The 23,710-nt window shown below is 32.3% G+C and overlaps 1 protein-coding gene across 1 annotated transcript in view; it reads right to left on the bottom strand.

Annotated features, from left to right (window-relative positions):
* Positions 1-23,710, bottom strand: part of LOC109537787 (zinc finger protein rotund) — a 145,578-nt gene that overhangs the window by 71,565 nt on the left and 50,303 nt on the right. The window contains exons 3-4 of the mRNA XM_048665729.1: positions 21,466-21,574; positions 10,600-10,808 (exon numbers count right to left, since the gene is read on the bottom strand). Of these exons, the coding sequence (XP_048521686.1) occupies positions 10,600-10,808; positions 21,466-21,574 (318 nt within the window). The remainder of the gene's footprint in view (positions 1-10,599; positions 10,809-21,465; positions 21,575-23,710) is intronic.

The following is a 23,710-nucleotide window of genomic DNA, read 5'->3' as shown; positions in this document are numbered from 1 at the left end:
AATTGCAATCTTTTCATAAATTTCAGCATTTTCTGCAATTGTTCAATAAAATAACAATCCGATCTATTTATAGCAACTTTTTTCGAAAAACGTTCCTTGTTTTTCATTTAATATTTATAGTTTTTCCTGTATTTCGGCCATAAACTACAATTGGGACATATTATTTATAGCATGCGTACGTGTTTTTCCAAATATCATCAGTTACATTCACTAAACATGTTCGCTATGAAATTTACATTAAGGTAAACGGTTTTTTTCGGCGTTTTGCTATGTTAGAACTTTTTATCAATGAATCGGTATCTGCTGAATAATATGTCCGATTAAAAAAAATAGATAGACGTATGAAAATTTCGTGCTTAAACAATAAAAATGTATTGTAATCCAAGAAAATCATTTAACACCCATCACCCTTCTGTGCTAAAATTTATATTTATTCTTGCTTCTGTCGTGCTTATTCTTTGATAAAGCTTCAACTATTCAGTTCTTTTAAAGTTTTGTCTCAAATTAGATAACAATCTTCTACGACATCCTAACTATTCGCTATTTTTGTATTAATAAGAGCGACATTTCAAAATTGTTTCATAAGAAAGCCTCATTGAGACATTTTTCAGAGAGAAAATGTACCGTTACATGCAGAAAATTCCATCGCATAACTTTTTAGGTGATTGAATCAAATATTAATATTCAAATTTTTGGGATAATTAAGTTATGTAGTACCTTCCTGTTGTTGCATCAATTTTAAAATGAGATATTGCTCTTAATCAACTTTTCAAAACAGTTTGCGGTACTCAGCACATGTTTAATTTTTCTTCACAAAAAATGTGAAATGGAGGTTATTTTTGAAAGTGTGTACAGACGTGCTAAATTAAAATATGTATGAGGAGCTACTAAAGGAGAAAATGCAAACATTTTAGTTCTATTCTGAATTTTTTAAAGCCGGTTTCTGGACATCCCTCAAAGATTACAGCAAAACCTCAAAAACACACCTACAGAAACAAGTAAGAATAATATCAACGAGTCCAGAAATCCAAGTATTTATACTTCACTTGTACAGCAGAATTTTTTATTTGCCAGTGTTTAAAATGTTTGGGTTTAAATGATTCCAATGTGTCTTGACAGTCGTCAGGTTCAAACTCGTCCAAACCATCGGAATAGCATGCATGGAAATTAGCAAAAATACACACTTCTTCACGTACAAGCTAGTAAGAAATTACTACTTATAACTAATACGGTACTGATAAGGTGATATATTCGCTCTATTTCTTATGTGTGGAGCAGAATCCTTTATGACCTGCTGCTCAAATTTTCTAGATACCATTTCGTTTTATAACTTCATTTTGCACCGACGTTCTTATGCTTTTAAGAAGTTGGCGTACGACAGAAGTAAGAGTCAACAAAAATCTTTAATCTTTAACTTTTATACGTGATTTCGCCTAAACTTTAATACTACTAAGCAAACGGTATTAACTGCCAAATAAGAAGAGGTTGTGAAGAATCAAAATAATTAAACCTCAGTAACCTGGAATAGTAGATCACAACTGTTAGTCCAGCATATAGGTACTGAGTAATTTTGAAATTATTTCCTGTAATATGAAGTTTGTAACTATAGCTTCAGCAATAACTCAGAGATAAAATGTTATTTATTGAGTGAAAACAACAGTAAAAAACCAAAAATAATCGGAAATATTAAGTATATAGTTAGAAATAGGGAAAAGTGAACAATAAAAACCCATATCTTTTTGAAACACAGTCTATTTATGGGCCACTGTCGCATGTTATGTCCACAAAAATAGTTCGACAGACTTAGGTCTCCAATTTGCAGGAGGGTTGGTTGCTAAATTCAGCTAAACGGTTTATTATAGTCAGCTAATAACACTGGTCGTATCAATGTAAATTTTTGTGAGAAAATAGAAACAGCATATTAAAGTCTAAAAGTATTTCTCATACATAAATTTGAAGTCCTGGAGAAAATATATCACTTTATTTCCATTACATCAAGATGCTCAATTCGGAAATTAGAAAATTAAAAGAAAACTTAGTGATCTTCGAACGTTTACGAACCCCCATGCGCACCTGGGGATTTTTGGCAGGAGGAAGATATTTATCTACGGTTTTGTGGTATGAATGAAGCAACTGCTCTTTATTTGCAAAAAGGTCGCCACTTTAAGAAAGTGCTAATGCTCCACCTTTATCCTTGATACCTAGTTACTAATATTTTCTAAAACGTTTGAAAATGTATGTTTCCATAGTCAATGAAATGCATATAAAACTACAGAAATACAAAATTGAAGCATTGGTCGCCGATTTCAATATGTTCAAAAGTGTCTTCACCTATCACTCTCAAAACTAGACTTTTTTATATTGTTTCCATGCTAATGTGGCCAATTATATGAGTCAATTGAAAAACATAAATCGTCGAAAAAAATGTAATGCAAGGTGTAATTCTTTCAATAACTAGTTAAAAATCTTATGACAACATAACATCTTTCAAATATTTTGTCCCTGAAGTGAAAGTCCCTGAAAGAATAGGTACAACTCCTAAAAAATGATGCAAATAAATTTTAATTTTTTACACTAGTCTTCAAGCCCAAAATCATTCATTTACATGCAAGGAGTACGTACATACTAGGTTTGTCAATATTGTTCACTTATACAAGCAATCAAATTTTATAAAAATAACAACAACAACGAAAAACAGTAGGTATATACAAAAAAGTTTTAGGTCCTTACCCGACCTTTACAAAAATTGATACTTTTGTATATGATTTTCAAAATGAATTTTGAAACTAATTTGGGAGATCTTCTCATTTTGGAACCAAATTTGACATATGTTGGAAAAATGTTTTAATATTGTAAATTCAATGTGGGCAAAACCATTAACTAGTGCGTAAAAAAATCACTCAAATGAACATTAGAATTAATATGATAGAACATGCCGAACAGCTTTTAGATATACCTAAGGTTAGTATAGGGTCATTTTTTGCCATAAATTTTTTGAAAAACACCCAATAAAAGCAACTGAGAGTGATTAAAATTGAATATGATTTTCAACAGTATGTACTATTAAAAATCTCTGATTAACACTAAAGGATTATCATTTCTACATAAGCCAAGTCTGTAGTGCTACGCACAAATACTCTTCACGGGCATTCTAATATTCATTCGGGTCGTCAAAGAGTTGCAAAAATTATCACCTGTCATGAATCAATTTCAGGACTGGCAAGAGATACAGGCAAACCCACTTAAAATCCTCTTTTTCGGTGGCTTTTTCATTGAGGTAACAAAGAGTCGGCATCCAAATGCTCGTAAAAATAGTAAACACCCACCAAAGACCGACAATTCACCCTGCTGGGGTTAATTTTTCAACTTAAAATTTATGAGGATTTGAGCATCTGGTTTATTGCCAGCCCAGACTGTGAGAAAACAGAGAAAACACTAAGGCCGAACTCGTAGGTGGTAGAAAGCAGGTGGAAAAAGGATGAAGCAATCCATGAATATTGAGCAAAAGAGAGAGAACATTGAGCTGTTTCGCGTAACCTTGAGACCCATGTTATTAATGCTCTCTTGCCCCAAAGTTGTTGAGAGGGTGTAAAATTAATGAATAGAAAACAGATTTTAATCTACTGGGTCTATTTTTAATTTCTTTCTTAACGCGATTCCATGTCATCAGAAGACAACAAACGTTTCGATACAATACAATTTTGTTCGGGTTCCATATTCAAACCAGACAGTTTCCTTTTTTATAAATTACACAAAAGCATAGGTTTACTTTGAATACTATTTGTTTGGGAGCTTCGAATTCATAAGCACAAAACATTCATACACAATGCTCCAATCAAATCACGCAAGTCTAGCTGATAATAATAGATAAAACAAACAAGATGAAAAAGCAGGTAAAGGAGTTATTTAATATACATACATGGGGATCCAATTATGCGGCAAAGTTCAGAAGCTCTTTGGTACTTACGAACTAGAAAAAAAGTTCCAATAAAAATTAAAGGGTACTTTCAAAGCTACAKATACATTACATTAATATATTGCCTTATGTGAATTCAGACTTTGKGTTTTTAATAGACATTTAATATATAGAGATATATAGAGCGAGCATTGTATGTATGTATTTATTCTATTTTTATGAATTGAATTAATTAGTAGAAATGAATTGAATTAATTAGTTGAAACGTCCTGCATTTGGCTTTTTGATGGAAATTTGATTTTTTTWAAATCTTAAAGTCGTTTCACTCATTTAAACAAAGAAATTGATTTAACTATTATTATTGATAGCTTYATATGTAGGGTAATATCGAGGATAGAGGGTTAAAATCTTAAAATATTCCTGAAGTAAAGTGAAAAGTTTACTACAAATGAAAACTCAACTTAAAATATAATTACAATCTAATGTTTAAAAAAGTGTTTTATTTCCGGTGATTATGGTTGAGAGTTAACCCTATCTAAATCAATATCTTCACAACTTTCAATACAATTCAATTAATAATAAAGAAATAAAATTTTTCAGCTTCCCATTTTTTACTTTTTCAAACTATTTTTCTTAATGTTTCTTTTAGCATTAAATTATAATGCGTTATCATTCGGTCTAAGGAACTTAGACGCTCACTTAAACAAATTTCGCTTTCCGATGCTGATAATACTATAATATTGTCCACTTATCATTTATAATAATTTGAATTGTGTCAGATCCAAGCCTCATCTTATGGGAGGGATCAATCCTAAATGTTTCTTGATTTATTTTCAATTTAAAAAGGATCATAAAAAGCATTCAGTACAGAAAAGTTCTGCATTAGCCGATACAATGATCGTTTCACTCGTTTCCTTAAAGGTTGACTATTCAATATCACGTAACATTTCGAATCCCACGTAAAACCCCCTCAAAATATATTTGAGCATCAGATTTTGGACATCAATAATTGATTATAAAAACTGGAACGAATAATGGAAAATCTACGTGGTGAAAGAAGACAAAACTTGCAATGTGAGCGAGCGCAAAATGAAGCGAAAAAATGCAATGAAACATTTCTCTAATAGTGTTCCACAGAGACTCGCCGCGCAAAGACTGTTTAAACTAATGTCCTTCTGCTATAAAATATTTTTTACAAACTTCTTTTTGGGTATTTCGCCTCAAAAATTTTTGTCTTTAAAAAAGACAGAATTTCCTCACGTCTTTTATATCTATAGGGTAGGGATAGGATATATATATATTATATATATATCACCTCTAGGTGATAGTTCTTGATTACTTTTTGATAAATAATTCGTTCTTATTGCGAAATAGGAGCACTATTTATCAATCTGTAATAAAATACGTGAGGAAATTCTGTCTTTTTTAAAGACGAAAATTTTTGAGGCGAAATACCCAAAAAGAAGTTTGTGAAAAATGAATCCGCCTCAACAATATAGAACTTATCTATAAAATATTTGTTATTGCATCTTTAGCATTTGCTTCATGTTGGTATTTATAGCACAAGTTTTCTGCCTTTCTTTTAAAGTGTGTTTAAAGTCTTAATTTATTTATACATATTGCCCATTTCATAATATCAATTTCAAAGCTGCTTATAGTATGGTAGAATTTAGCGATTCCATGACTATGATCATGTAATATACAAACAAATAACTGATGTGCACAAATAAAGCTTTATTAAATAGCAATTGGAGAAATACGAAGATAGTGCTTGGAAGGCCTATTTAAGATCATTAATCATGCGAATATCGACGGAATTTGTGATATTGTGTCACTTCACTTCAAACCATTAAAGAGCAATTAAATAGAGAAAATCAACACAACCAAAAATATGCAAAATCCAACAAAATCACATTTCAAATAGGTAATAACAGGTCAACGGCCGGGAATCTGTACTGAACATTCAAACATTAATTTTCCTTCAATCAACAGGAGCTCGTCCCCATTCATTCTCGATGAGCATAAAATCCAAACGGGCAATAATTTGAGAAATATTGGCCACTCAACATCACATAAATATCCGCAAGGTAAAAAACTCAGAACTACCTAAAAAAAAACAATATTGTCGTATGGTCCAAATCATGGTTCCTATGGTCCTTTTTACAGACGCACGGTTGTAGAGGGTCAACTACGTTTTTTACCTGGCCCGGTGGACCAGATTTAGATAGATAGTTTTCGTAATGTCTGGTCTAATAATAATTAAGGATCGATTTAATTTTTTTGGAACTTGCCATTGAATATGTCAACAGCACAATTATTTCTTGATAATAAAGCCATTTATTATATATTTTATGGATGATGAGCTAAAATATCAGCCACGCGATACAAAAATCGCCTACAGGCGGTTTGAATCGTCTGAAAAGTGGAATGTTAAAGTTAGTATTTTCTGTGGACATGTAAATTGTTTTTACATTTTCATTAATAAAAAATGTATTTCAAACAACGTGCAAATATTAACCAGATTTCTGCGGTTTTCGTCGGGAAAATTTACGGTTGAAAAATAGCCCGATATAAAACTCTCCGATCAAATTCTCGTGTCCTAAGGACTACCTGATCGCAGTTAATAATCCAAAGTTCGCGTTCTTGATCGCCGAATAATCAATGCCCTCTCGTTCTTCAGTACACAAACTAGAAAGGAAGACCGTACGTGTATCGAATGGATTTTTTTTTCTTTCAGCCAGGTCACACGCTCGAATGAATGGGGGTGGATTCGGAAAGGAAGCATAAAGAAAATGTAACTTGATGACATGCTTCAGATTGTAGTATTTTGTTGTACATAGTGCTTGAAGCATTTTTGTCACAAATTTGGACTTACAATTCAAATAATAGTCGCAAAATCAGACGAAATTGGTTTTTAGAGATTTGGGATGAATGCAAGAGGTCAGAATAGAAAATTGGTATGAGAAAACAGCGAATTCAACAGTGGAGTTGACAACATTTTAGTTTCTTAGTCTACTATGGCAACATTCGGTTTCAGCAAAAAATATAAACTTTTTAAATCTGTTAATTCATTCAAATCTAGTTTTGCTATTTAATTGATAATGCACGATCGTTATTCGATTTCTGGAATCAACTCGCTTAGATGTTTAAGTTGAATAGTTGGTTGACAACGTAGAGTTCATCATACAATCTTGCGTATAAACTAAAAGAAGTGAGTGTCACTTGTACTTTATTTTATTGTGCAAAAACACCACTCCTGCAAGTAGACTTTGCAAGTTTCTACTTTAATAGCAAATTGTCAAGTGCAAAACCAAGTAGTTCCCATGAAACTATTTTAAAGATAATTTGAACCATTTATGTGGAAATGATCTTAACCCTTTGAATTTAGCATCTATAAAACTTTAACCATGAACGATTCAAAGGGAACACATTCAGTTAGAATATGATATTTTTAATAAAGTAACTTAAATTTAAATAATGTGGTCCAATAATCTAATGCAAGCGAACATAATTTACCGTGCTTTACTAATAATAGTACATCCAATTAAAATAATGCGTCCCACAAATGCATCAGGCTTCATTTCCCCTAATAAAAGCCAGCACTTCCTCTCTCACATAATGAGCAGTTTCCCATAAACTGCATAAAATCACTAAAAAGTAGCAATTTTTCTCCATCTTCCCGACAACTATGCATCCGAAACAAAATAAAATGTTTCACAATCTCCGCATTTCCGCCGGGCGTATTTCCTGTTTGGAAAGAGGGTGCAAAATTAGTTTTTTATTTGAAACGAGATATTTTTAAGCTGGCTGAGATCTTTAAAAACTCCTCTAATGTGGTGTTTAAGTTTGGGATCGCCCCCTCACGTCTCGATATTACCGGTGAATTCTCGCTGCGTCACATCCAATCTTCAATGTTATGGGAAAATTTGGACGGCTGCAAATCAGACTTGCGGGCCTACTATCTAAAGAAATCCTCGAAACAACCAGACCATGTTAAGATTATTTTCGGCTTTAATTAATTTTTGTTCTGAATTGTGTCGAGATAACTAGTAAGCTGACGTTTTCCTTTGTGGGCATTTGTAATGTCCTCTAATGAACACCTTGTTATGCTTAATGCAGCGCTTGGTGTGTTCTAATATTTTTACTCCACGAGCTTTTCTCCCTTGTATATCTGATTAAGCATGAATCTGATTAAGCAAATTGATTAAACCCCATTTCTAACCTGCCTGATAAACATTTTTATTTCATAAATAAGTTCCTGATAACAACTTCGTCCGACTTCTCATGTAATGATCAGTATGAGTATGTTTTTGCTGTTTTAAAAAGAAGCTGTTATTGAAATTTTTGCTTTGTCATTAAAGTTTTGATTTTTTCAAAATGTTCCCTAAAAATATAAAATAAACCACTCTTTTCAAATTTAGTGCAGCGAACCTTAAATGTAGTAACAGTAACAAACATATTAATTATTTTGTCCCATCTAAACATCATACTTACTTTTACGAACGAAAATGTTTCTTTCGTTTGTTCGAATATGCTAATACTTTGATCTACATATGTTTTTCCGATCCAAGTATGTATATTTATTTTATGCCAATATACTAATATAAGTATTTGCATTGTTAATTCATAACTCTTTCCAGTTTCAAAAAATGTTGTCTAATTCTAATTTTTAAGATGGCTAAACAGTCTACCGCTAAAAAACTTGGAGCATATACATGAATTACAGCCTTATGATTGGCATGTACCTGAAGAAATGTGCTGAGCTTTCCATATTCGTTCAAAATTGAATGTACTGGGAAATCTGTTGACGGCAAAATGAATAGCAAAAAGTTGATAATAATTCTCTAGACATTCTATGTTGCTTTCACAAACGCGCTGTTCTGTTCTAAATTTTTAAAATAATTCGCAAGTTTTCCTAGACTAGTTTAAACGGTGTTTGCGTTTTCAGTTACATCCAATAAATATACTTAAAGTCGCAAAGATAACGGATTTTACAGCTTCTTTGTTTCTTGTTTTATATAGCTAAATACAAATTATTATATCTCAAAGAATATAAATTAATGCAACTTTTTTATACGAAAACTTGGCGGTCACGAAAATTCTTAAATTCATTAATATGCAGGAAAACGTACAAAAAATGCCTCTTCATACATAATCAAATACTACATAAAAAAAGCAACTAATTCTTAATTTACAGTTTATCTTAGATTGCGTTAAGGAAATAGTTATTGAAAATCAATAACATATATTTATATTCCCTAATGACCAGAAAATTTATTTTGTGACGATTTTATTATTTCTCTAACACCTTGTAAGTTATTTTACGGTTTGTTATTTAGATATGTCTCTAAATGTGCAATCAAGATTGTCTTATTTGTCATCGTATGATAAAATTTATCGGCAACGCATTGATATGTAGACGTGAATTTATAGCTTTTAATATAAACAATATAAATTGAAATTAAAAACCGGCGCTTGGTGTTGATCAAACAACCAGTTATAAACTAACTACCATAAATTAACTAGCAACATTTTCAAAACCTGGAATATTTTGGACGTGCTGTTTCGTTGGTTTGCTCATTGTTTTCTGTTGTCTGGTAAACTCGAATGAAAAAAAAACTCGAGAACTGAGGCCTGTGCGCGTTCATAGTAGGTCTGAGACCAATCTTGCACCCCCCAAAGTATACACCTGTTTTAGAACTCACCTCGAGTTGAACCTAAATTCTCTATGAACTGCGTCCCACATGCATTCTTGCATGACAAAGGTAAACTACTTTTTCGGAGATAAAATGAGCAAATATAATATAAGAAAAAAATCGCAATTTTTTATCTATTTGCGACAAGACTTGCCAAATTATAAAGGATTTATAAAAATAGCAATTTACTAGTGATAACTGGATGACATTTATCAAGCTAGTTTCATACGAAAACATTGTATTTGAGATAAAACAAAGCGCAACACTTCAAATTTCTTCAACTAGTTTCTATTCGTAAATTAATTTCTAAGTCACAAGAAGAACTTAATTTCACTTAGATATAGAAAATTCGGATATTTCTCCGGTAACAGCATAACTGTTTAATTACTATTTGTATAGTCTTCCTAGTTAAACACATCCTAAAGTTTTTTTCCCAATATATCGAAACAATTAGAAAAAAATCTGCTAGAATCAATTCTTTGTGGACTTAGTAACACATTAGTTGTTGTTTATTTTCACTTTCTTGAGTGTACTTCTCAGTAAAAGTTTAAATGTATGTTTTAGTATTGCATTTCAAGTGCTTTTGGAGCAGTATTATATCTTTACGTTTATTCATATGTGTATGTCCAATACTGGTTGTTTATCGGTATTTGCGAAAAACTTAGGGGCAAAATACAAAAACGACAAAATATGTTAAAAGTGATGGATAATGGTTCTCTTCAGTATGTCCTAAAGTATACCCCCAGTCCCTATTATATTGACGCTGAGGTTAAAGATTGCATTTTAAAATATTGCCGAGTTCGGAGAGATACCAATGAACTTTGATATACAGCATCTACTTATGAAAAGAACCTTTATTGCCGCAATCCAATAATCGTCTTGTTTGGTCAGAGATAAATGTACTCTAAACTCAAGCACTATTCATCAATTTCAGGACAATCAAATGATCAATGCCCCAATTAATAAAAAATTATCACTTACACGTACCTGAGGACACATCTTGCATTGGTATTTCCTTGGCTGGACGCCGCCGTTCTGCATACCACCCATTTTGGTAGCATTTATTGGTTGTGGCACGACCAGCAATGCAGGACTCGACCCAGGGACTCCTGGACTCGAGCTACTAGAAGTTGATCTACCTGATGTATACAATCCAGGAGTATTTGCCATATGATGGTCTTCCATACCAGCATACACTGAAAAAAATAGGTCGAATTGAAATAGATGTAATTTTAATGCGAATTGTTTCGAGTTCCTACAGTTATATCACATTTGTGTGTAAAAATAATGATAAATGCTACTGAAAAGATGGAAGATATTCCTCAAACTGCCAATACCTACTAAGTTTAATGTGGAATAAACTTTTCACGTCATTTGAAAGATGTTACATTAATATTAAAATTCAACAGTCTCTTTTTGATTTACAACAGGTTCAATATTAAAATGGAAGTCGTAAAGAGAATATGCAAAAAGTTCTACTTGAAGATATACAACCCCATAAAAAGGGGCAATAGCTACCAGAAACGGAGCACTCAAATCAGACTTGCTAATTATAGTATATGGAAAGCAACTTTCGATCTTAAGAAAATGACAATATTTAAATGCAGGTGATGACTAACAGAGGCGCAGTAACTAATGCGATTTTAAATCAAGTGAGCTAAATAATGATCAAAAGCAGACTGACTAAATAATTATAAGATAATTAACGCTTTTGAGAGATTTGCAGTTATTTTATGCAATGAAAATAAACTGGTTTTGCAGTTGTGTCTATATGATAAAAATTAATACAAAAATAAACTTATCATATAAACAATCAATTATAAACGCTTTTTGCATTGATGTTTATCCAGTGTGTACACAGCCACTTCCTCTCCACTTATTTCATTAGAACACACCATTTTAATCCCCTTTTAATTCGACTCTGATATGTATCAAGTGACTGGTTTGTATATCTTCGCCAAAACCTCAGTTACATATATTCTGAAACTTGTTCAAAATTGAATAAACATCAATACGTAGTCATCCAATAAACCATAAACGGGCATCGTTTAATAACATAAATTAACATTTTTTACAGGGATTACTATAAAACTAAGCACTAGCTGGCGCTTTTGCCGGCAGCATTCCATTAAAATGAAAAAATATGTTAATTCTTTGTTCGGCCGAAACAAAGCTTCCGGCTAAGCGGTGTTGGTTATTAGTTTTCGGACTAATTGATTGATTTACTAATGAACACAGTCGAAACTAAGCCCATATATTATATGCGAAATAGAGTTTATATGCGAAAATATCATTAAAAACATCTTGATGAAAACAAAGTAAGGGCATAGTTTTGCGGTCACCTTTAGCTAATAATTATTGAGGATAACGACTTATGGAACACATTTCCAATTATCGGCAAGGTGAGAACCAAGAAAGATGCTGTTTTAATTCCTCCTAAGTTCCTCAGATAATCACTAATTATTACTAGGATTACTATCCCCAGCTGGTACTTGCTGGTGAAAAATAATCCCGATACTCCAAGAAAACAACATAATTAAAAATAAGTGGGCAAACGCACCTGCTACATAAATCTGAATAAGATTTATACACACAATTCAACGTAACTATTTCCTCTGATTGATATCTCATTTTAAGATGTTTCAGACATAAATTTATCAGTGAATTTGCATGGTCATTAGAATCATTCAGTTTTCATGGCGTTCAATTTCTCTTTACAACTTATTCCAGTTTCAAAGTAATTATATTCACATTAAAACTATCTCAAAGCATTTGGACCTTCCTGTCGTATTTTAGTTACTTGTTCCGTATAAAATAGTAAATATTCAGTCCTTAGTATGCATGATTTATGGGACTAAACTCCAAAGGATTGTTAAGTGAAACAATAGAATACAGTTAAGTCGGTCGCACACAGTTTCGGAGGTGAGTTGTAATATCCAAATGCTTTTATTGGCGCACTAATGAATCACGTCTTGGCTAAGAGAATGAGGAACTAGTCTAAAAATTCAAAGGAGAGATGCAGGTAAGGATTCCGACAGCGGCACTACAGTTGAACTTTGGCGAAATTACAGTCTTCACCACAGGTTGCTGCACAGATGCTTACAAATTTGGACAATGAATGAAGAAATTTATTGGTCAGGCCAAAGTGTGAAAAGTCTAAATTAATTCAACTATCGTTCTTTCTTTTCAGTCAGTTGCATTTGCTAACTTTCTATGGTGATGCTATAAATTAAGTACGTAACTATTTGGATCTTGGAATTCGTACAAGATAGAGAGTTAAATGAATTGCGGTAAAGATGTAATATTTATTAAAATATTTGTAAAAACACGTTTTTATATTAACCGATATATCAGCATGAAATTTATAAATTTTGCTTTTTATTTATAACAAATTTCAAATTTATTATTTCGAAAAATTTAAGTATTTTTATCTTGCAGGGTAGTTAACGATATGATTTTATAATTTTAAAAACGAATGTTTCGAACGATTTAACTTAATTCTTGATTATCCCTTCTTAATGGAGCAGTGGAGCGGGCGGCTATTCATTTTCCCAATATTTCAAACTTTCTATAAAATTAGATATTTTTAATCCTTTTTCATGTCGTGTGCTTGAGAGGTTTTGAGTTTGTTTAAGCTATTTATTAAATAGTTTGCTGTTAAATTTAAATTATGTTTTATTGTGCTAGATAAATAACATTCTTCGGTTAACAATAGAACAATTGACCTGACCAGGCCAACAAACCACCATTTCAAATTCATTTTCGAGGACATTTTGGACCTTTGGGCCCGATTCTCTTCTAAGAAATCGAGAAACCTGTGGATGAATGTTGCTGGAAATAGAGACAGGCAAGGTCGGCGGTTCTGCAAAATTTCATTTAAATATTCCTGGAACTCAATATTCATGCGACGGCGTTCCAAATATTGGTAAAAATCCATTTTCAGGGTATTTTTCGTATTTAGGTGGCATAAGCAGTCAATCGTATCGTTTTTCTCTTTGATAGAAAATTCAATTTTCAAGTAAAACTTATTAAGTTATTTTTAGCCTTAGCTTTAGCCTTAGCCTTTGCAAAGTATGCGATTGTTCAACTACGAGTTAAAAATATTTTGAAGCTACTAAGTATTCACTGCTTCTTATACCTATGTTTGTTTTGTTTATTAACCGATTTATTCAGAATTAGTAAAACATTATTAAATGTCTGTGGTTAATTTATTAAATTTGGAACATTTAAAATTATTCCTCCAATCCAGTTGTACACTGTCATCTTCATAAAAAGTTAACATTCTACATTACATTTCTAACATTCATATACAAATTAACTGGATGAGATAATGGCATCATTTCCATCAAGTTCACATAGCGTCTGTTAAATTTGAGGCGTAATATCACACACAGTATTCTGAAGCAAAACAAACTGAATTTGTACTATAAATAAATCAATAAATGTCTTCACCATTTGCAACAAGAACTGACAACATATAAGCAAGTTTAATATTAATTTGTGCATTGGCATGAGCTAATATGTTAATGAACCGTCCTAGTGATATCACATTGGAAAGCTAAACTGTAAATAAAATTAATCGTATTTTCTTTTTTGCAATTAATCGAGTAAGAAGGAAAAACCTGGCCAATTCAAAGATTTGCTCATATGGTCGTAGTAATACCTTCCTTCCTCATATGCGAAATTAGCGGATATAATAAGCTGCTTCTATTATTTAATCAGGTAAACCTCACAACATCCGTCTTCTTGAACTTCAGCTCAAAACATTTGCATAAGATTTCCATGCAAGTGTAATTTTCTGTAGTCAATGCCGTGTGCAAATAAACACTGCAAACATACTAATATAAGTCTCTAGTGGCGTAATTGAACCTGCATGAATTCAACTCCTTTATTGACGATCAGTGTTGTAGATATACAGATCGAATTTATATGAAGACATAAAATTGAAGATTTTAATTAAGACGGGACGTTCAACGTCCGGTCGCTGTAATGATTATGTTGATGATGCAGGATGGCCCAGTTTTCTGAAAAATTTAACATTATTTATGGCGCTATTTTGCAAGAAACGCGTCATATTTTAGAGACCTGTTCTTTTACGATATGAAGTAATTGCTGATAATCGTTTTACTGCTGATATTTCCCTTCAGAAATTGGCGCTTATCGACAAGACCATGCAATAACTGACATGCGAACATTTTATTAGGTTGTCGCGCTTGGTTAGTAACTAGCTATCTTTGGGGGGTTTAATTCTTTTAACTGCAAATATATGCATGAACACTTGTACACCACCTTATTATCTTGTATCTCTGCATGACGTGCGTAACATTTTAAATTAAGGCATGAGCTTTAAAGCAATTTGCTGCTGTGGAAGAAAGGCGAGCAAAGATGTCATCCGCCCAGGTCAAAAGCAAACACAATCAATTAGTAAAACACTTAGTACTTTTGAACCGCCAAAGAACGCTGGCTGATGTTTGCTTCAGCTTAATTTACCAAATTTCCTAGATTTAAGTTGACTAAAGACGCAGTAGATTGTCGTGCTTGAAAAACTTATCTACACAATCTAAATTAAACTATTCTTTGTTCAATCAAGTTTTGAGGCAATCAAGGTGTGTGCATATGTTGACCTTGATCAGGCATTAGCCGGCGGCATTATTTTCGACTATTCAACTTGGATTATTTTATCGTTCTTTTCCTGCATCTCATTCATTTCGCTAGCAGTGAAGCCATACAGAGAAGTTCTTATGTGGGAATAAGTGGGTTATATAAGGCAATCTTCCGTTTCGCACTTGAACAAAATGTGAAAGATACCGTCTTAACATGGCAATTACTTGATTTTATAAGCTTTAAAGTTGTTGTCAAACCGTAGCGTGTTAAATAAAAATTACTGTATAGGAAGGCGTATAGTCTGACTATGAAACTGGCAGCAAAATTTGTGTACATGCTCGCTTGAAGAGTAGACAAAAAATAGCAAATAAGTGGTAAAGGAAAAGTGGGACTACATACATTTTTCGTTGATGTAAAAGTATGCTGATTTATTATTTTAAAAAAGTTCAAAGAGAATAGCTCATTTGTTTTTGTATATATTTTTAATAAACAAAACCGCATTTTGTCAAAGTTGTTAACTAGCCCAATTTGCTTTTCTTACAACCTGTAACAATGTAACAAAGCCATTTCTTGTAGAAGAATTATTGCTGATTTTTCAGTTCATGCTTTTTAACACGTCAAAACCGTCAAGACAAATTAAGTTAATTCTAACTACCTAAAACTTTACTTTAATCCATGCGAAGAAGTGTAAGAGAATTGATGAAAGATCGAACATTATATTTTTAAGAATGAATACGTTTTGTTATTTATGTAAATTTATCGTGAATAATCTCTAGTAATTAAATTGAGGAAGACGAAGCTATTCTTAGAACATTTGAAAATTAGAACTAATAGCTGGATAGTTCTTTTTTCGCTTTGGAAATATTTAAATTGAGGTTTTTCGGTCTTTGTCATCATTAAGTGGTTTTGTATTTAAGTTTAAATTACTTTTTAAATATTTTTATCGATCGCCAACGAAGCAACAACAACAATTAGAAAATGTTGTTCAAGACCTGAGATTCAGAATACCGATTATTTTTAAATATTCGAAGTTTTTACTAAGCTGAACGTTATCCTTCTTTGGGGATCCACGATTAAATAATATAAAAATCTTCCAGAGATAATGTTTTCCAAAGAATCCTATTATATGCTCAATTCTACTATTCCACGACAAAGTATAATATTTATATTATATCTTAAAAACGACATAAATATATGTTTTTAATATTTATTTGAAATTCAAATGTGTTAACATTTTGTCCATTGAAGGTTTTTGAAGACTGAATTTACGCGTCTTCGCTTGATCATCTTCATGTCATTGTTTATATGCCCGTTATAAGCTGAAGGATGCTAATGAAACTTGCTTTTCCGCTTAATAAATGGACTATACTAAGATAACACCTGGGAGCAATCGTGATCCATTTTCTGAATTTTTGAGAAAAAAGGAAATAGTAGAAAATTCACATTTCCTATATTCCCTTATCGATGGATAATCCTCTTTAGCTCCTTGACCATCATCAACACCCTCAAGGAGCTAAAGAGGGTCAAAATAATCATCTCTAAGTGACCTATTTCATGTATGATGAACATTCATAACGGTCAATCTGAATCAATCTCGTAGGAAACTGGTTGAGAAAAAACCCAAACAGGAACAATAGACAAATTATTAAGATACACCTTGTACTGCTTCGCGAAAATTTCTCGTTGTGCCCAAACAACAAATTTAAATTTAGTAATTTCAGCATACAATAGACACTCGACCCATACTGTTACCTCATGAGGAATTAAATTTCGGACTAGTCAAACAGGAACTTCTTAAGACGCCTCCGGGCAATGCTAAATTATACGCGGTAGATTTAAAGTTCTTTGCTACGGCAATTCGCTTTTGGAATAACCAATATCGAAAGCATTCAAGATCAAGTATCATTTGATGGCTAAACAACCTGTCGGTAATTACGATTTGCCACACATTCTCACTGTCAATGTGGTAGGACGGTGATGATGAAAAACTGATTTTTCTGATACGAAACGAAAAAATATGACGGTTCTGTTATAACAACTTGCTGAAAATAAACGTTCAGTTGTGGTGAGGCCATACATTTTTACAATAATGGAAAAAAATGGTAAAAACCCAAAAAATGTGGAAGATGTTAGGGAAAACGATACGGACAATTTATTTATCATTATTCGCGATTAAAAATCATTTGCTAATTATTAAATTACTAAGTCCTCTGGATGCAAAAAAAATTGCAAACCATGATATTTCGTCGATTTCATATACGAAGAATAAACAACGTTCGAAATTTGTCACATGAAATTCAACAAAAGATGATTGAATTAAATGTATTTTATCAATGGAGTTTCGTTTCAAGTAGAGAGTTAAAAAACGTTTAAGTTGTGAACTTCATATAATTGACACTACTTTACCTTGCGCTTAAATGCGTTAAAACTGAAGTGTATATTAGCCCATAGGCGTACAACTCGAGGGTTTCCACATTTTCATCTTTCTCAATGAGCCGTTCAAGCACCGGAACTTTAAATAAGTAACTTAATTTTAATTAATTTATATGTGCAATTATGTCAACAAAATAAGACAGTCACAATACATATGTATTTTTTGCATTTTTCTTTAGTAACAGTTCTTTAATTGCTCGAAAACTGTTTAAAATGATATAACCGAAAATCACGCTCAAATTAAATTTTAATTTTGAAAATTTTACAAAAACTGCAAAAATAATTTAAAACTATAATAAATCACGATATTAATTCTTATACGGCCAGTTTTATGGCAATTTGAAATTTACTTTATTTAGACAGTGTGTATTTCATTCCGTGAAGTAAATTGGAGTAAGAGATTCTTATATCCTCGAAAAAAACCTGTACAAACTTAGCACGAATGTAGTCGTTTTTCTTGTAAGAAATATATAAAACACACACAGTTTCAGGTGCGATAACCAGCATCCTTGCCAAAATATGTCCAAATATATTGTAGACCCTTACAATGATTTACAGTGCATTGCAGATTAAAATAACTGCGAAAAGCGGAACTTCTAATCGATTACTAACGTTATTGGCACAGTACTTAAGAGTTGAAAAGCACAAAGTAATCATCGCAAGTGGCCTTCAGCATTCAAGTACCTTCTCTTCGAGATTTTCTGTTGGTGTTTGGTACTCGTCATTTACGGTAGTGGCCTTGGCTAACTATACTGTGATGCACAATGTATATATGTTAGTAATAATTATTTTTAAAATTGTTGTTAATGTTTATCTTCCTACATCTAAGCGAAGCAATTGGTAACGCATTGTTCAGACAGGATATTTGAACAGTTAAACAAGAATGATCGTTAAAGTAACGTAATGTTGAATCAATTGAATGCAGTAATTTGAGAGCTTAATACGAAAAAAGCTGTTTATATTTCGGCGAAAAAGTGGCAAAAGGGAACCCATTAAGTATTCAGAGCAAAAATCTGATACCTATAAACAAAGTGGCCTTTTCTTCATTACAAGATTAAGTATTTCAACCCGTTCATCGTTGAAACGCTTCGCTAACCGTATTATCAATGGTCTAATAGAAAATGGAATGACGAAGGATGATTGTGAAAAAAGCGATTTAATCGAAAACTTATGAATTAAAGTAGAAAATATACGAACATGCATGAAATTACTTTTGTCGTTACGCGGTACTATCTGATTTTTTCATTGTTTATGTAAAATGCATTCCTCGGGAACCGTAATCCGAGAGAATAGAAGGAAGTAGCCTTCGGGTGATTCAAAATTTTAAGCAACCAATTGTTTCATGGGCTTTAGTAAGAGCTTCTTTTTCCATCGAGGTGTGAGTGCGATAATCTAATTTAATCAAGTGTGTAATGATGGAGAATATGTTCTCAATAAAACACATTAAATTTAAATTGGTTGGATAGCTTTCAATACTTTTTGCGTTGATGTTGCTGCGGTTGTAGTTTGACCCAATTTACTCAGAATAAAGCTGCACGATTTCAGCTTACTTTAATGATTTCTAGGTATCAATTAAGCCTTATTTATCAAGAAAGTTTATGGGTCAAATTAAAAATAAGTTTTTGGCACCTACATACAGATTTCTTTACTTGCTAGCCGATAGGGCAATGAAAAACATTGATGCCATTCCTCTCATCTAGTTTTTGCAAATGTCGGAGTTTTTAAAAACAATTATAATGTTCACTATTTTTCTACACTTCCAAAATACCCCCACACAACACCCCCAGAGGAATGACGCCAATTTAGAATCACCCTGTGTTATTTGGATCAATTTACTCTCTGCACACCTCTTGAAAAAATCGCCAGCTTAAGTTTTTGAATTACCATCTATATAGATAAATTATAATAGGAAATTGTAAAATCGCAAAACGTTTTATATTGTGTTTTATTAATAATTAATGATAAATATTAATTTAGAGTTCTAGTAGGAAATTCAGCATGGTAAGTCCTGTTAAACAGATGAATTTGCATACTTTTGAATGTTAGGAAGTTAGAAGAAGCGTGTGCTCATTACTATTTATGCAGAAAAGAATATTTGTTACATTCTATAGATACAGGATGTTTGAACACAAATAAAACTGCATACGAAACGTATCGTAACAAATCACTTATTGCTAAAATATGTTTTTTTTGCGACCATCGGCATCTTTCATTATTATTGGTAACAGACAACACATAAAAAAATGAATAATTACTTATCCACCGCGCATCACGCCAGTTAATATCGGTAAGGTTAAGATGTTTGATAAGCACGTAATTCAATAATCTAAAAAACGTTTTTTTTCTAGTTGTTTCTGTATAACAATATATTATGAGACACCTTTTACACAAAGTCTCCCATACTTGAAAAAAAAACTTTCTGAAGATATAAACTTTCTGTTCATAAACACATCTTTAATAAAATTTGATTGGCATCTAATCATCTTAATGGGTATATTTTTATTAAATAAAATTGACGTGTCGTTTTGTTGCCTATGGAATGTTTTTGGCACAGTTATAAAGGCTGCTATAAGCTCATCAGCAATATTAAAAAAATATCGATGTAAATCGTCTGAATTTATCGCTAATTGTCGCTAATTGAAAAGAACAATGTCTATTTTAAATTAGTTCGATGATACAGCGTCGGCAGATACAGTGTCGGCAGATCCATAAGCGAGGGCCGACTTTTATTTAAATATTACAGACAATCCTACCAAATCATTTTGAATTAAAAAAGTTCCAAAATTTCTTCTAATATCTTGTTTTTAAGACATTACAAATCAGCCATACCTATTTAGGTTAAGATTTGCTTGTCGTCTGCATTACCTCTTAATGCAATAAATGTGATGAGAAATGGTAAAAAGCACAGTGAGAAACAAGACTGTTTGAACTCCTCTGAATCCAATCCGAAGCAAACTGACTCTTGAAGGTGGAGGCCATATCTGCTAGAGAAACGTAGAGGACCAAATTCTTAAAGGCGACTGATTATCAACTCGAAAATCACCAATTGTTTAGCACGAGTCGGGCTGGGTCAATTGTCCGAATTTCCTTAATGTTTGAAAGTTTAGTGGAAAGTAGAAAAGTATTTGCGGACAACCAGTTAACCAAGAATTTGATTGAAAAACTGCATTAATTATCAAGTTTTAGTGAACTATTCTTATAGCCTAATACACTTTAAAGATGCAAATTGACCTTTTAAGGAGATTATACAGCCAGCAAGTTTTAAGATATAACTCCCACGCGAAACTGCGCATCTATACACTTATATATCTTTTAATTAAGTTTATAGTCGAAGTAAAAAATAAAAACTAGGAAAGTATAATAATAAAACGCTAGACTGGGGCCCGTAAAATTTGGTTTGTTTTTATTTTTGCTGCAAGAGCCATAAAAATATACTTTTATGTTTATGTCTATCCCATAAAAATTCTGCTTGCTAATCTTTTTTATTTTATCCTTTTATTTTTTATGGCTTTCGAACGAAAACGGCAGTCTCTTTTGACTAAACTCGGATTAAATTCAAAACACAACAAGAATGCAATAACATTTATCTCTGGTAAATTCGGTTTCTAGAATACAAAAACAATTAAAATTCTCCCTCATGAGTATGTGAATATACTAGCGCCAAATGTGGACTTTTGCCAGAAAATAGATCCGGGATCCGGGATTCGGGAATACAAGAATTGTCTGTTGAACATTTGGGTAACAATAAACGAATTGGAGACGAAACAACATTATTAGTATGCCTATTTTCTACATAGCAATAATAAAATATCGTACCTTTTTGCATCTGGTTGTGTTCATTCATTTTAGATTCGTATCCTTGTTTGCCCATGCCCATTGTATTCCGAGTCCAGTTCGGATAGTCGTCTTTCCCATGTTGGCCACACTGAAACAAATAAGTTATTAGGCATTTGTATTAGATTTTAATTCAACTTATCCACGCAGTTTGTTCTTCACTTAAAGTCACCGGGTGTTTTTTATTAAGGGATTTCTCAGGTATTTTTAAGACAAAAAGTCTATATACGAATGGGTACGCAAGGCAAGTATCGAGCTGCAGGGCGTTAAAAAATGAATTAACATTTTTGTTGTTCCTAAGTAGTTTTTGAAATAATAACGATATTTGGACGAAACATGGTATCTGGGGGTTTCGAAGCAACAAGTTTAAATTTCATCTTGGTTTTGCTGCTACAGGTAGTGGGTGCTACTTACATCTATTTTTTTCTTTTGAAGAATCATGACTTTTTCGTGCATTGTTTCATCAGATTTTGTTGCAAGAAAATCAAATCCTTAAGTATTCGCTTTAAAAAGTGGCTTCAAACAACTGTTATTAAGATATTTTGTTTCAAAGTAATCAGCGCATGTTTTTTTTTAAATACAATGTCCTTTACGTCAATATGTTTTTTTGACTTGACCACTCATAAACAGCATGTAAACTTTTGAAAAACACATACGTCAATTATTTTCGCTAAATGGCTGAAAAATTGGTAACACAATTGATTTTGTTGCTAAAATATGTAATAATAAAAAAAAATTAAACACCCATTTGCTCCATAAGTAAGGATTTATGGACCCTTGAATATATGGACTTTTATCTGAAAAATACCTGATGATTATACCTAACACTTATCAAAAAACACCTGGATATACATATACTTTTTACGTGTTGGCCGTCTATTCTATTTTTATAGTTATTCTTAATATTATTGTCATACTATAGTACATTACATATTAATTTATTTTTATTGTTATTATTATTACCCTTGTATTGAAACTGAAAATTAATTTTTTTTTTAAATCCCTTTACAAGTAAAGATTCACGATAACAAGATAATATAAAATTATAGGATACCTGCACATTAGCAAGTTTAAGTAAGCATTTACGAAAATAACTGAAAAACGAGAAGTCCTAAGCGGATTTTCAATTCAACTTTTCGTTGATCATTCCAATCACTTTCGCTTTTCATTAATTGGAGCTTTTTCATGACACACATATGGCCTATTTGAACAACAGGTGAAAGTGTTAAACCGTTCTAATCGACTGAAATTCGAAGCACTTGTTATGAGCAAAAATGTTTTAGTCTTACCATGAACAATGCGATATTCTTCTGGGTTTATTTTACAAAAGCAAAGAAAATGCATCGGAGCCGCCAAAAGAATAAACAAATGTGCCTCTTGTTGGGGAACGACAATTTGTGAGAAGAAAGACGAGAACAACATTCGTTAATGAAAAAGAGCAATAATATTCCATCTACCCCGTGACGATCGCCCGGTAGTACTTTTTTTAATTGAACATTTTGATACCAGGTTTGGACGAGCTGGTCTTCTCCCATGGCTCCCTAACAGCCCCGACTTAACACCTCCTGACTCTTAGGAAATGTTATCTACCAGTAAGTCCAGTAACAAATATTGACGATTTACGCCTTATGAAAGCGCATGCAGCTAGCAATATATAAATCCTAACCAAAATATTCAAAACTTTTGAGGTAACATTTAAATTGATAGTAGAAAATAGATAGAACTAATCTTAAGGTTTTTTTTATTGAATCTACAGGGTGATTCACAACTTTATGGACACAGAGCAGGGGCGTGTAGAGGACCTCAAAACAAATCGAATATTAATTTAATGTTTTTGTCTTGAGTCTATGGTTAACAAAATACAGGGTGTTAAAGTTTCGAGCAAAATTGGTATTTTCTCTTTCACTCCTTCAGTTTATGAAATATTTTGCTCAAATTTTGAACGTTTGCTAATGTTTAGACCCTTTACCTGTAGGTAAGGTTGAAGGTAAGACTGGTTGTCAAAATCTACAGGACGTTCTATTTTCTAGAGGCATACTCCATTTTATCCCCCCAAACTTTTTTGTGGTTTTTTGTGGCGACCAGAGAAACATCCACCCAAATTAAACTTACACCAAAATTATTAATTAACCTTACCTTTATTAATTTAAACAATGAGATTAAGTCAAAGTCACATAACTGACAATTTGCACAGACGAATTATCAGAGCGAATTTTCATATACTGTA

This window comes from Dendroctonus ponderosae, unplaced genomic scaffold, assembly GCF_020466585.1.
Source record: "Dendroctonus ponderosae isolate FM_Combo_2020 unplaced genomic scaffold, Dpon_F_20191213v2 Dpon_F_20191213_4, whole genome shotgun sequence".
NCBI classification, from domain to species: domain Eukaryota; kingdom Metazoa; phylum Arthropoda; class Insecta; order Coleoptera; family Curculionidae; genus Dendroctonus; species Dendroctonus ponderosae.
The sequence above is the reverse complement of the archived record's forward strand: the minus strand, read 5'-3'. Positions and strand labels throughout refer to the sequence as shown.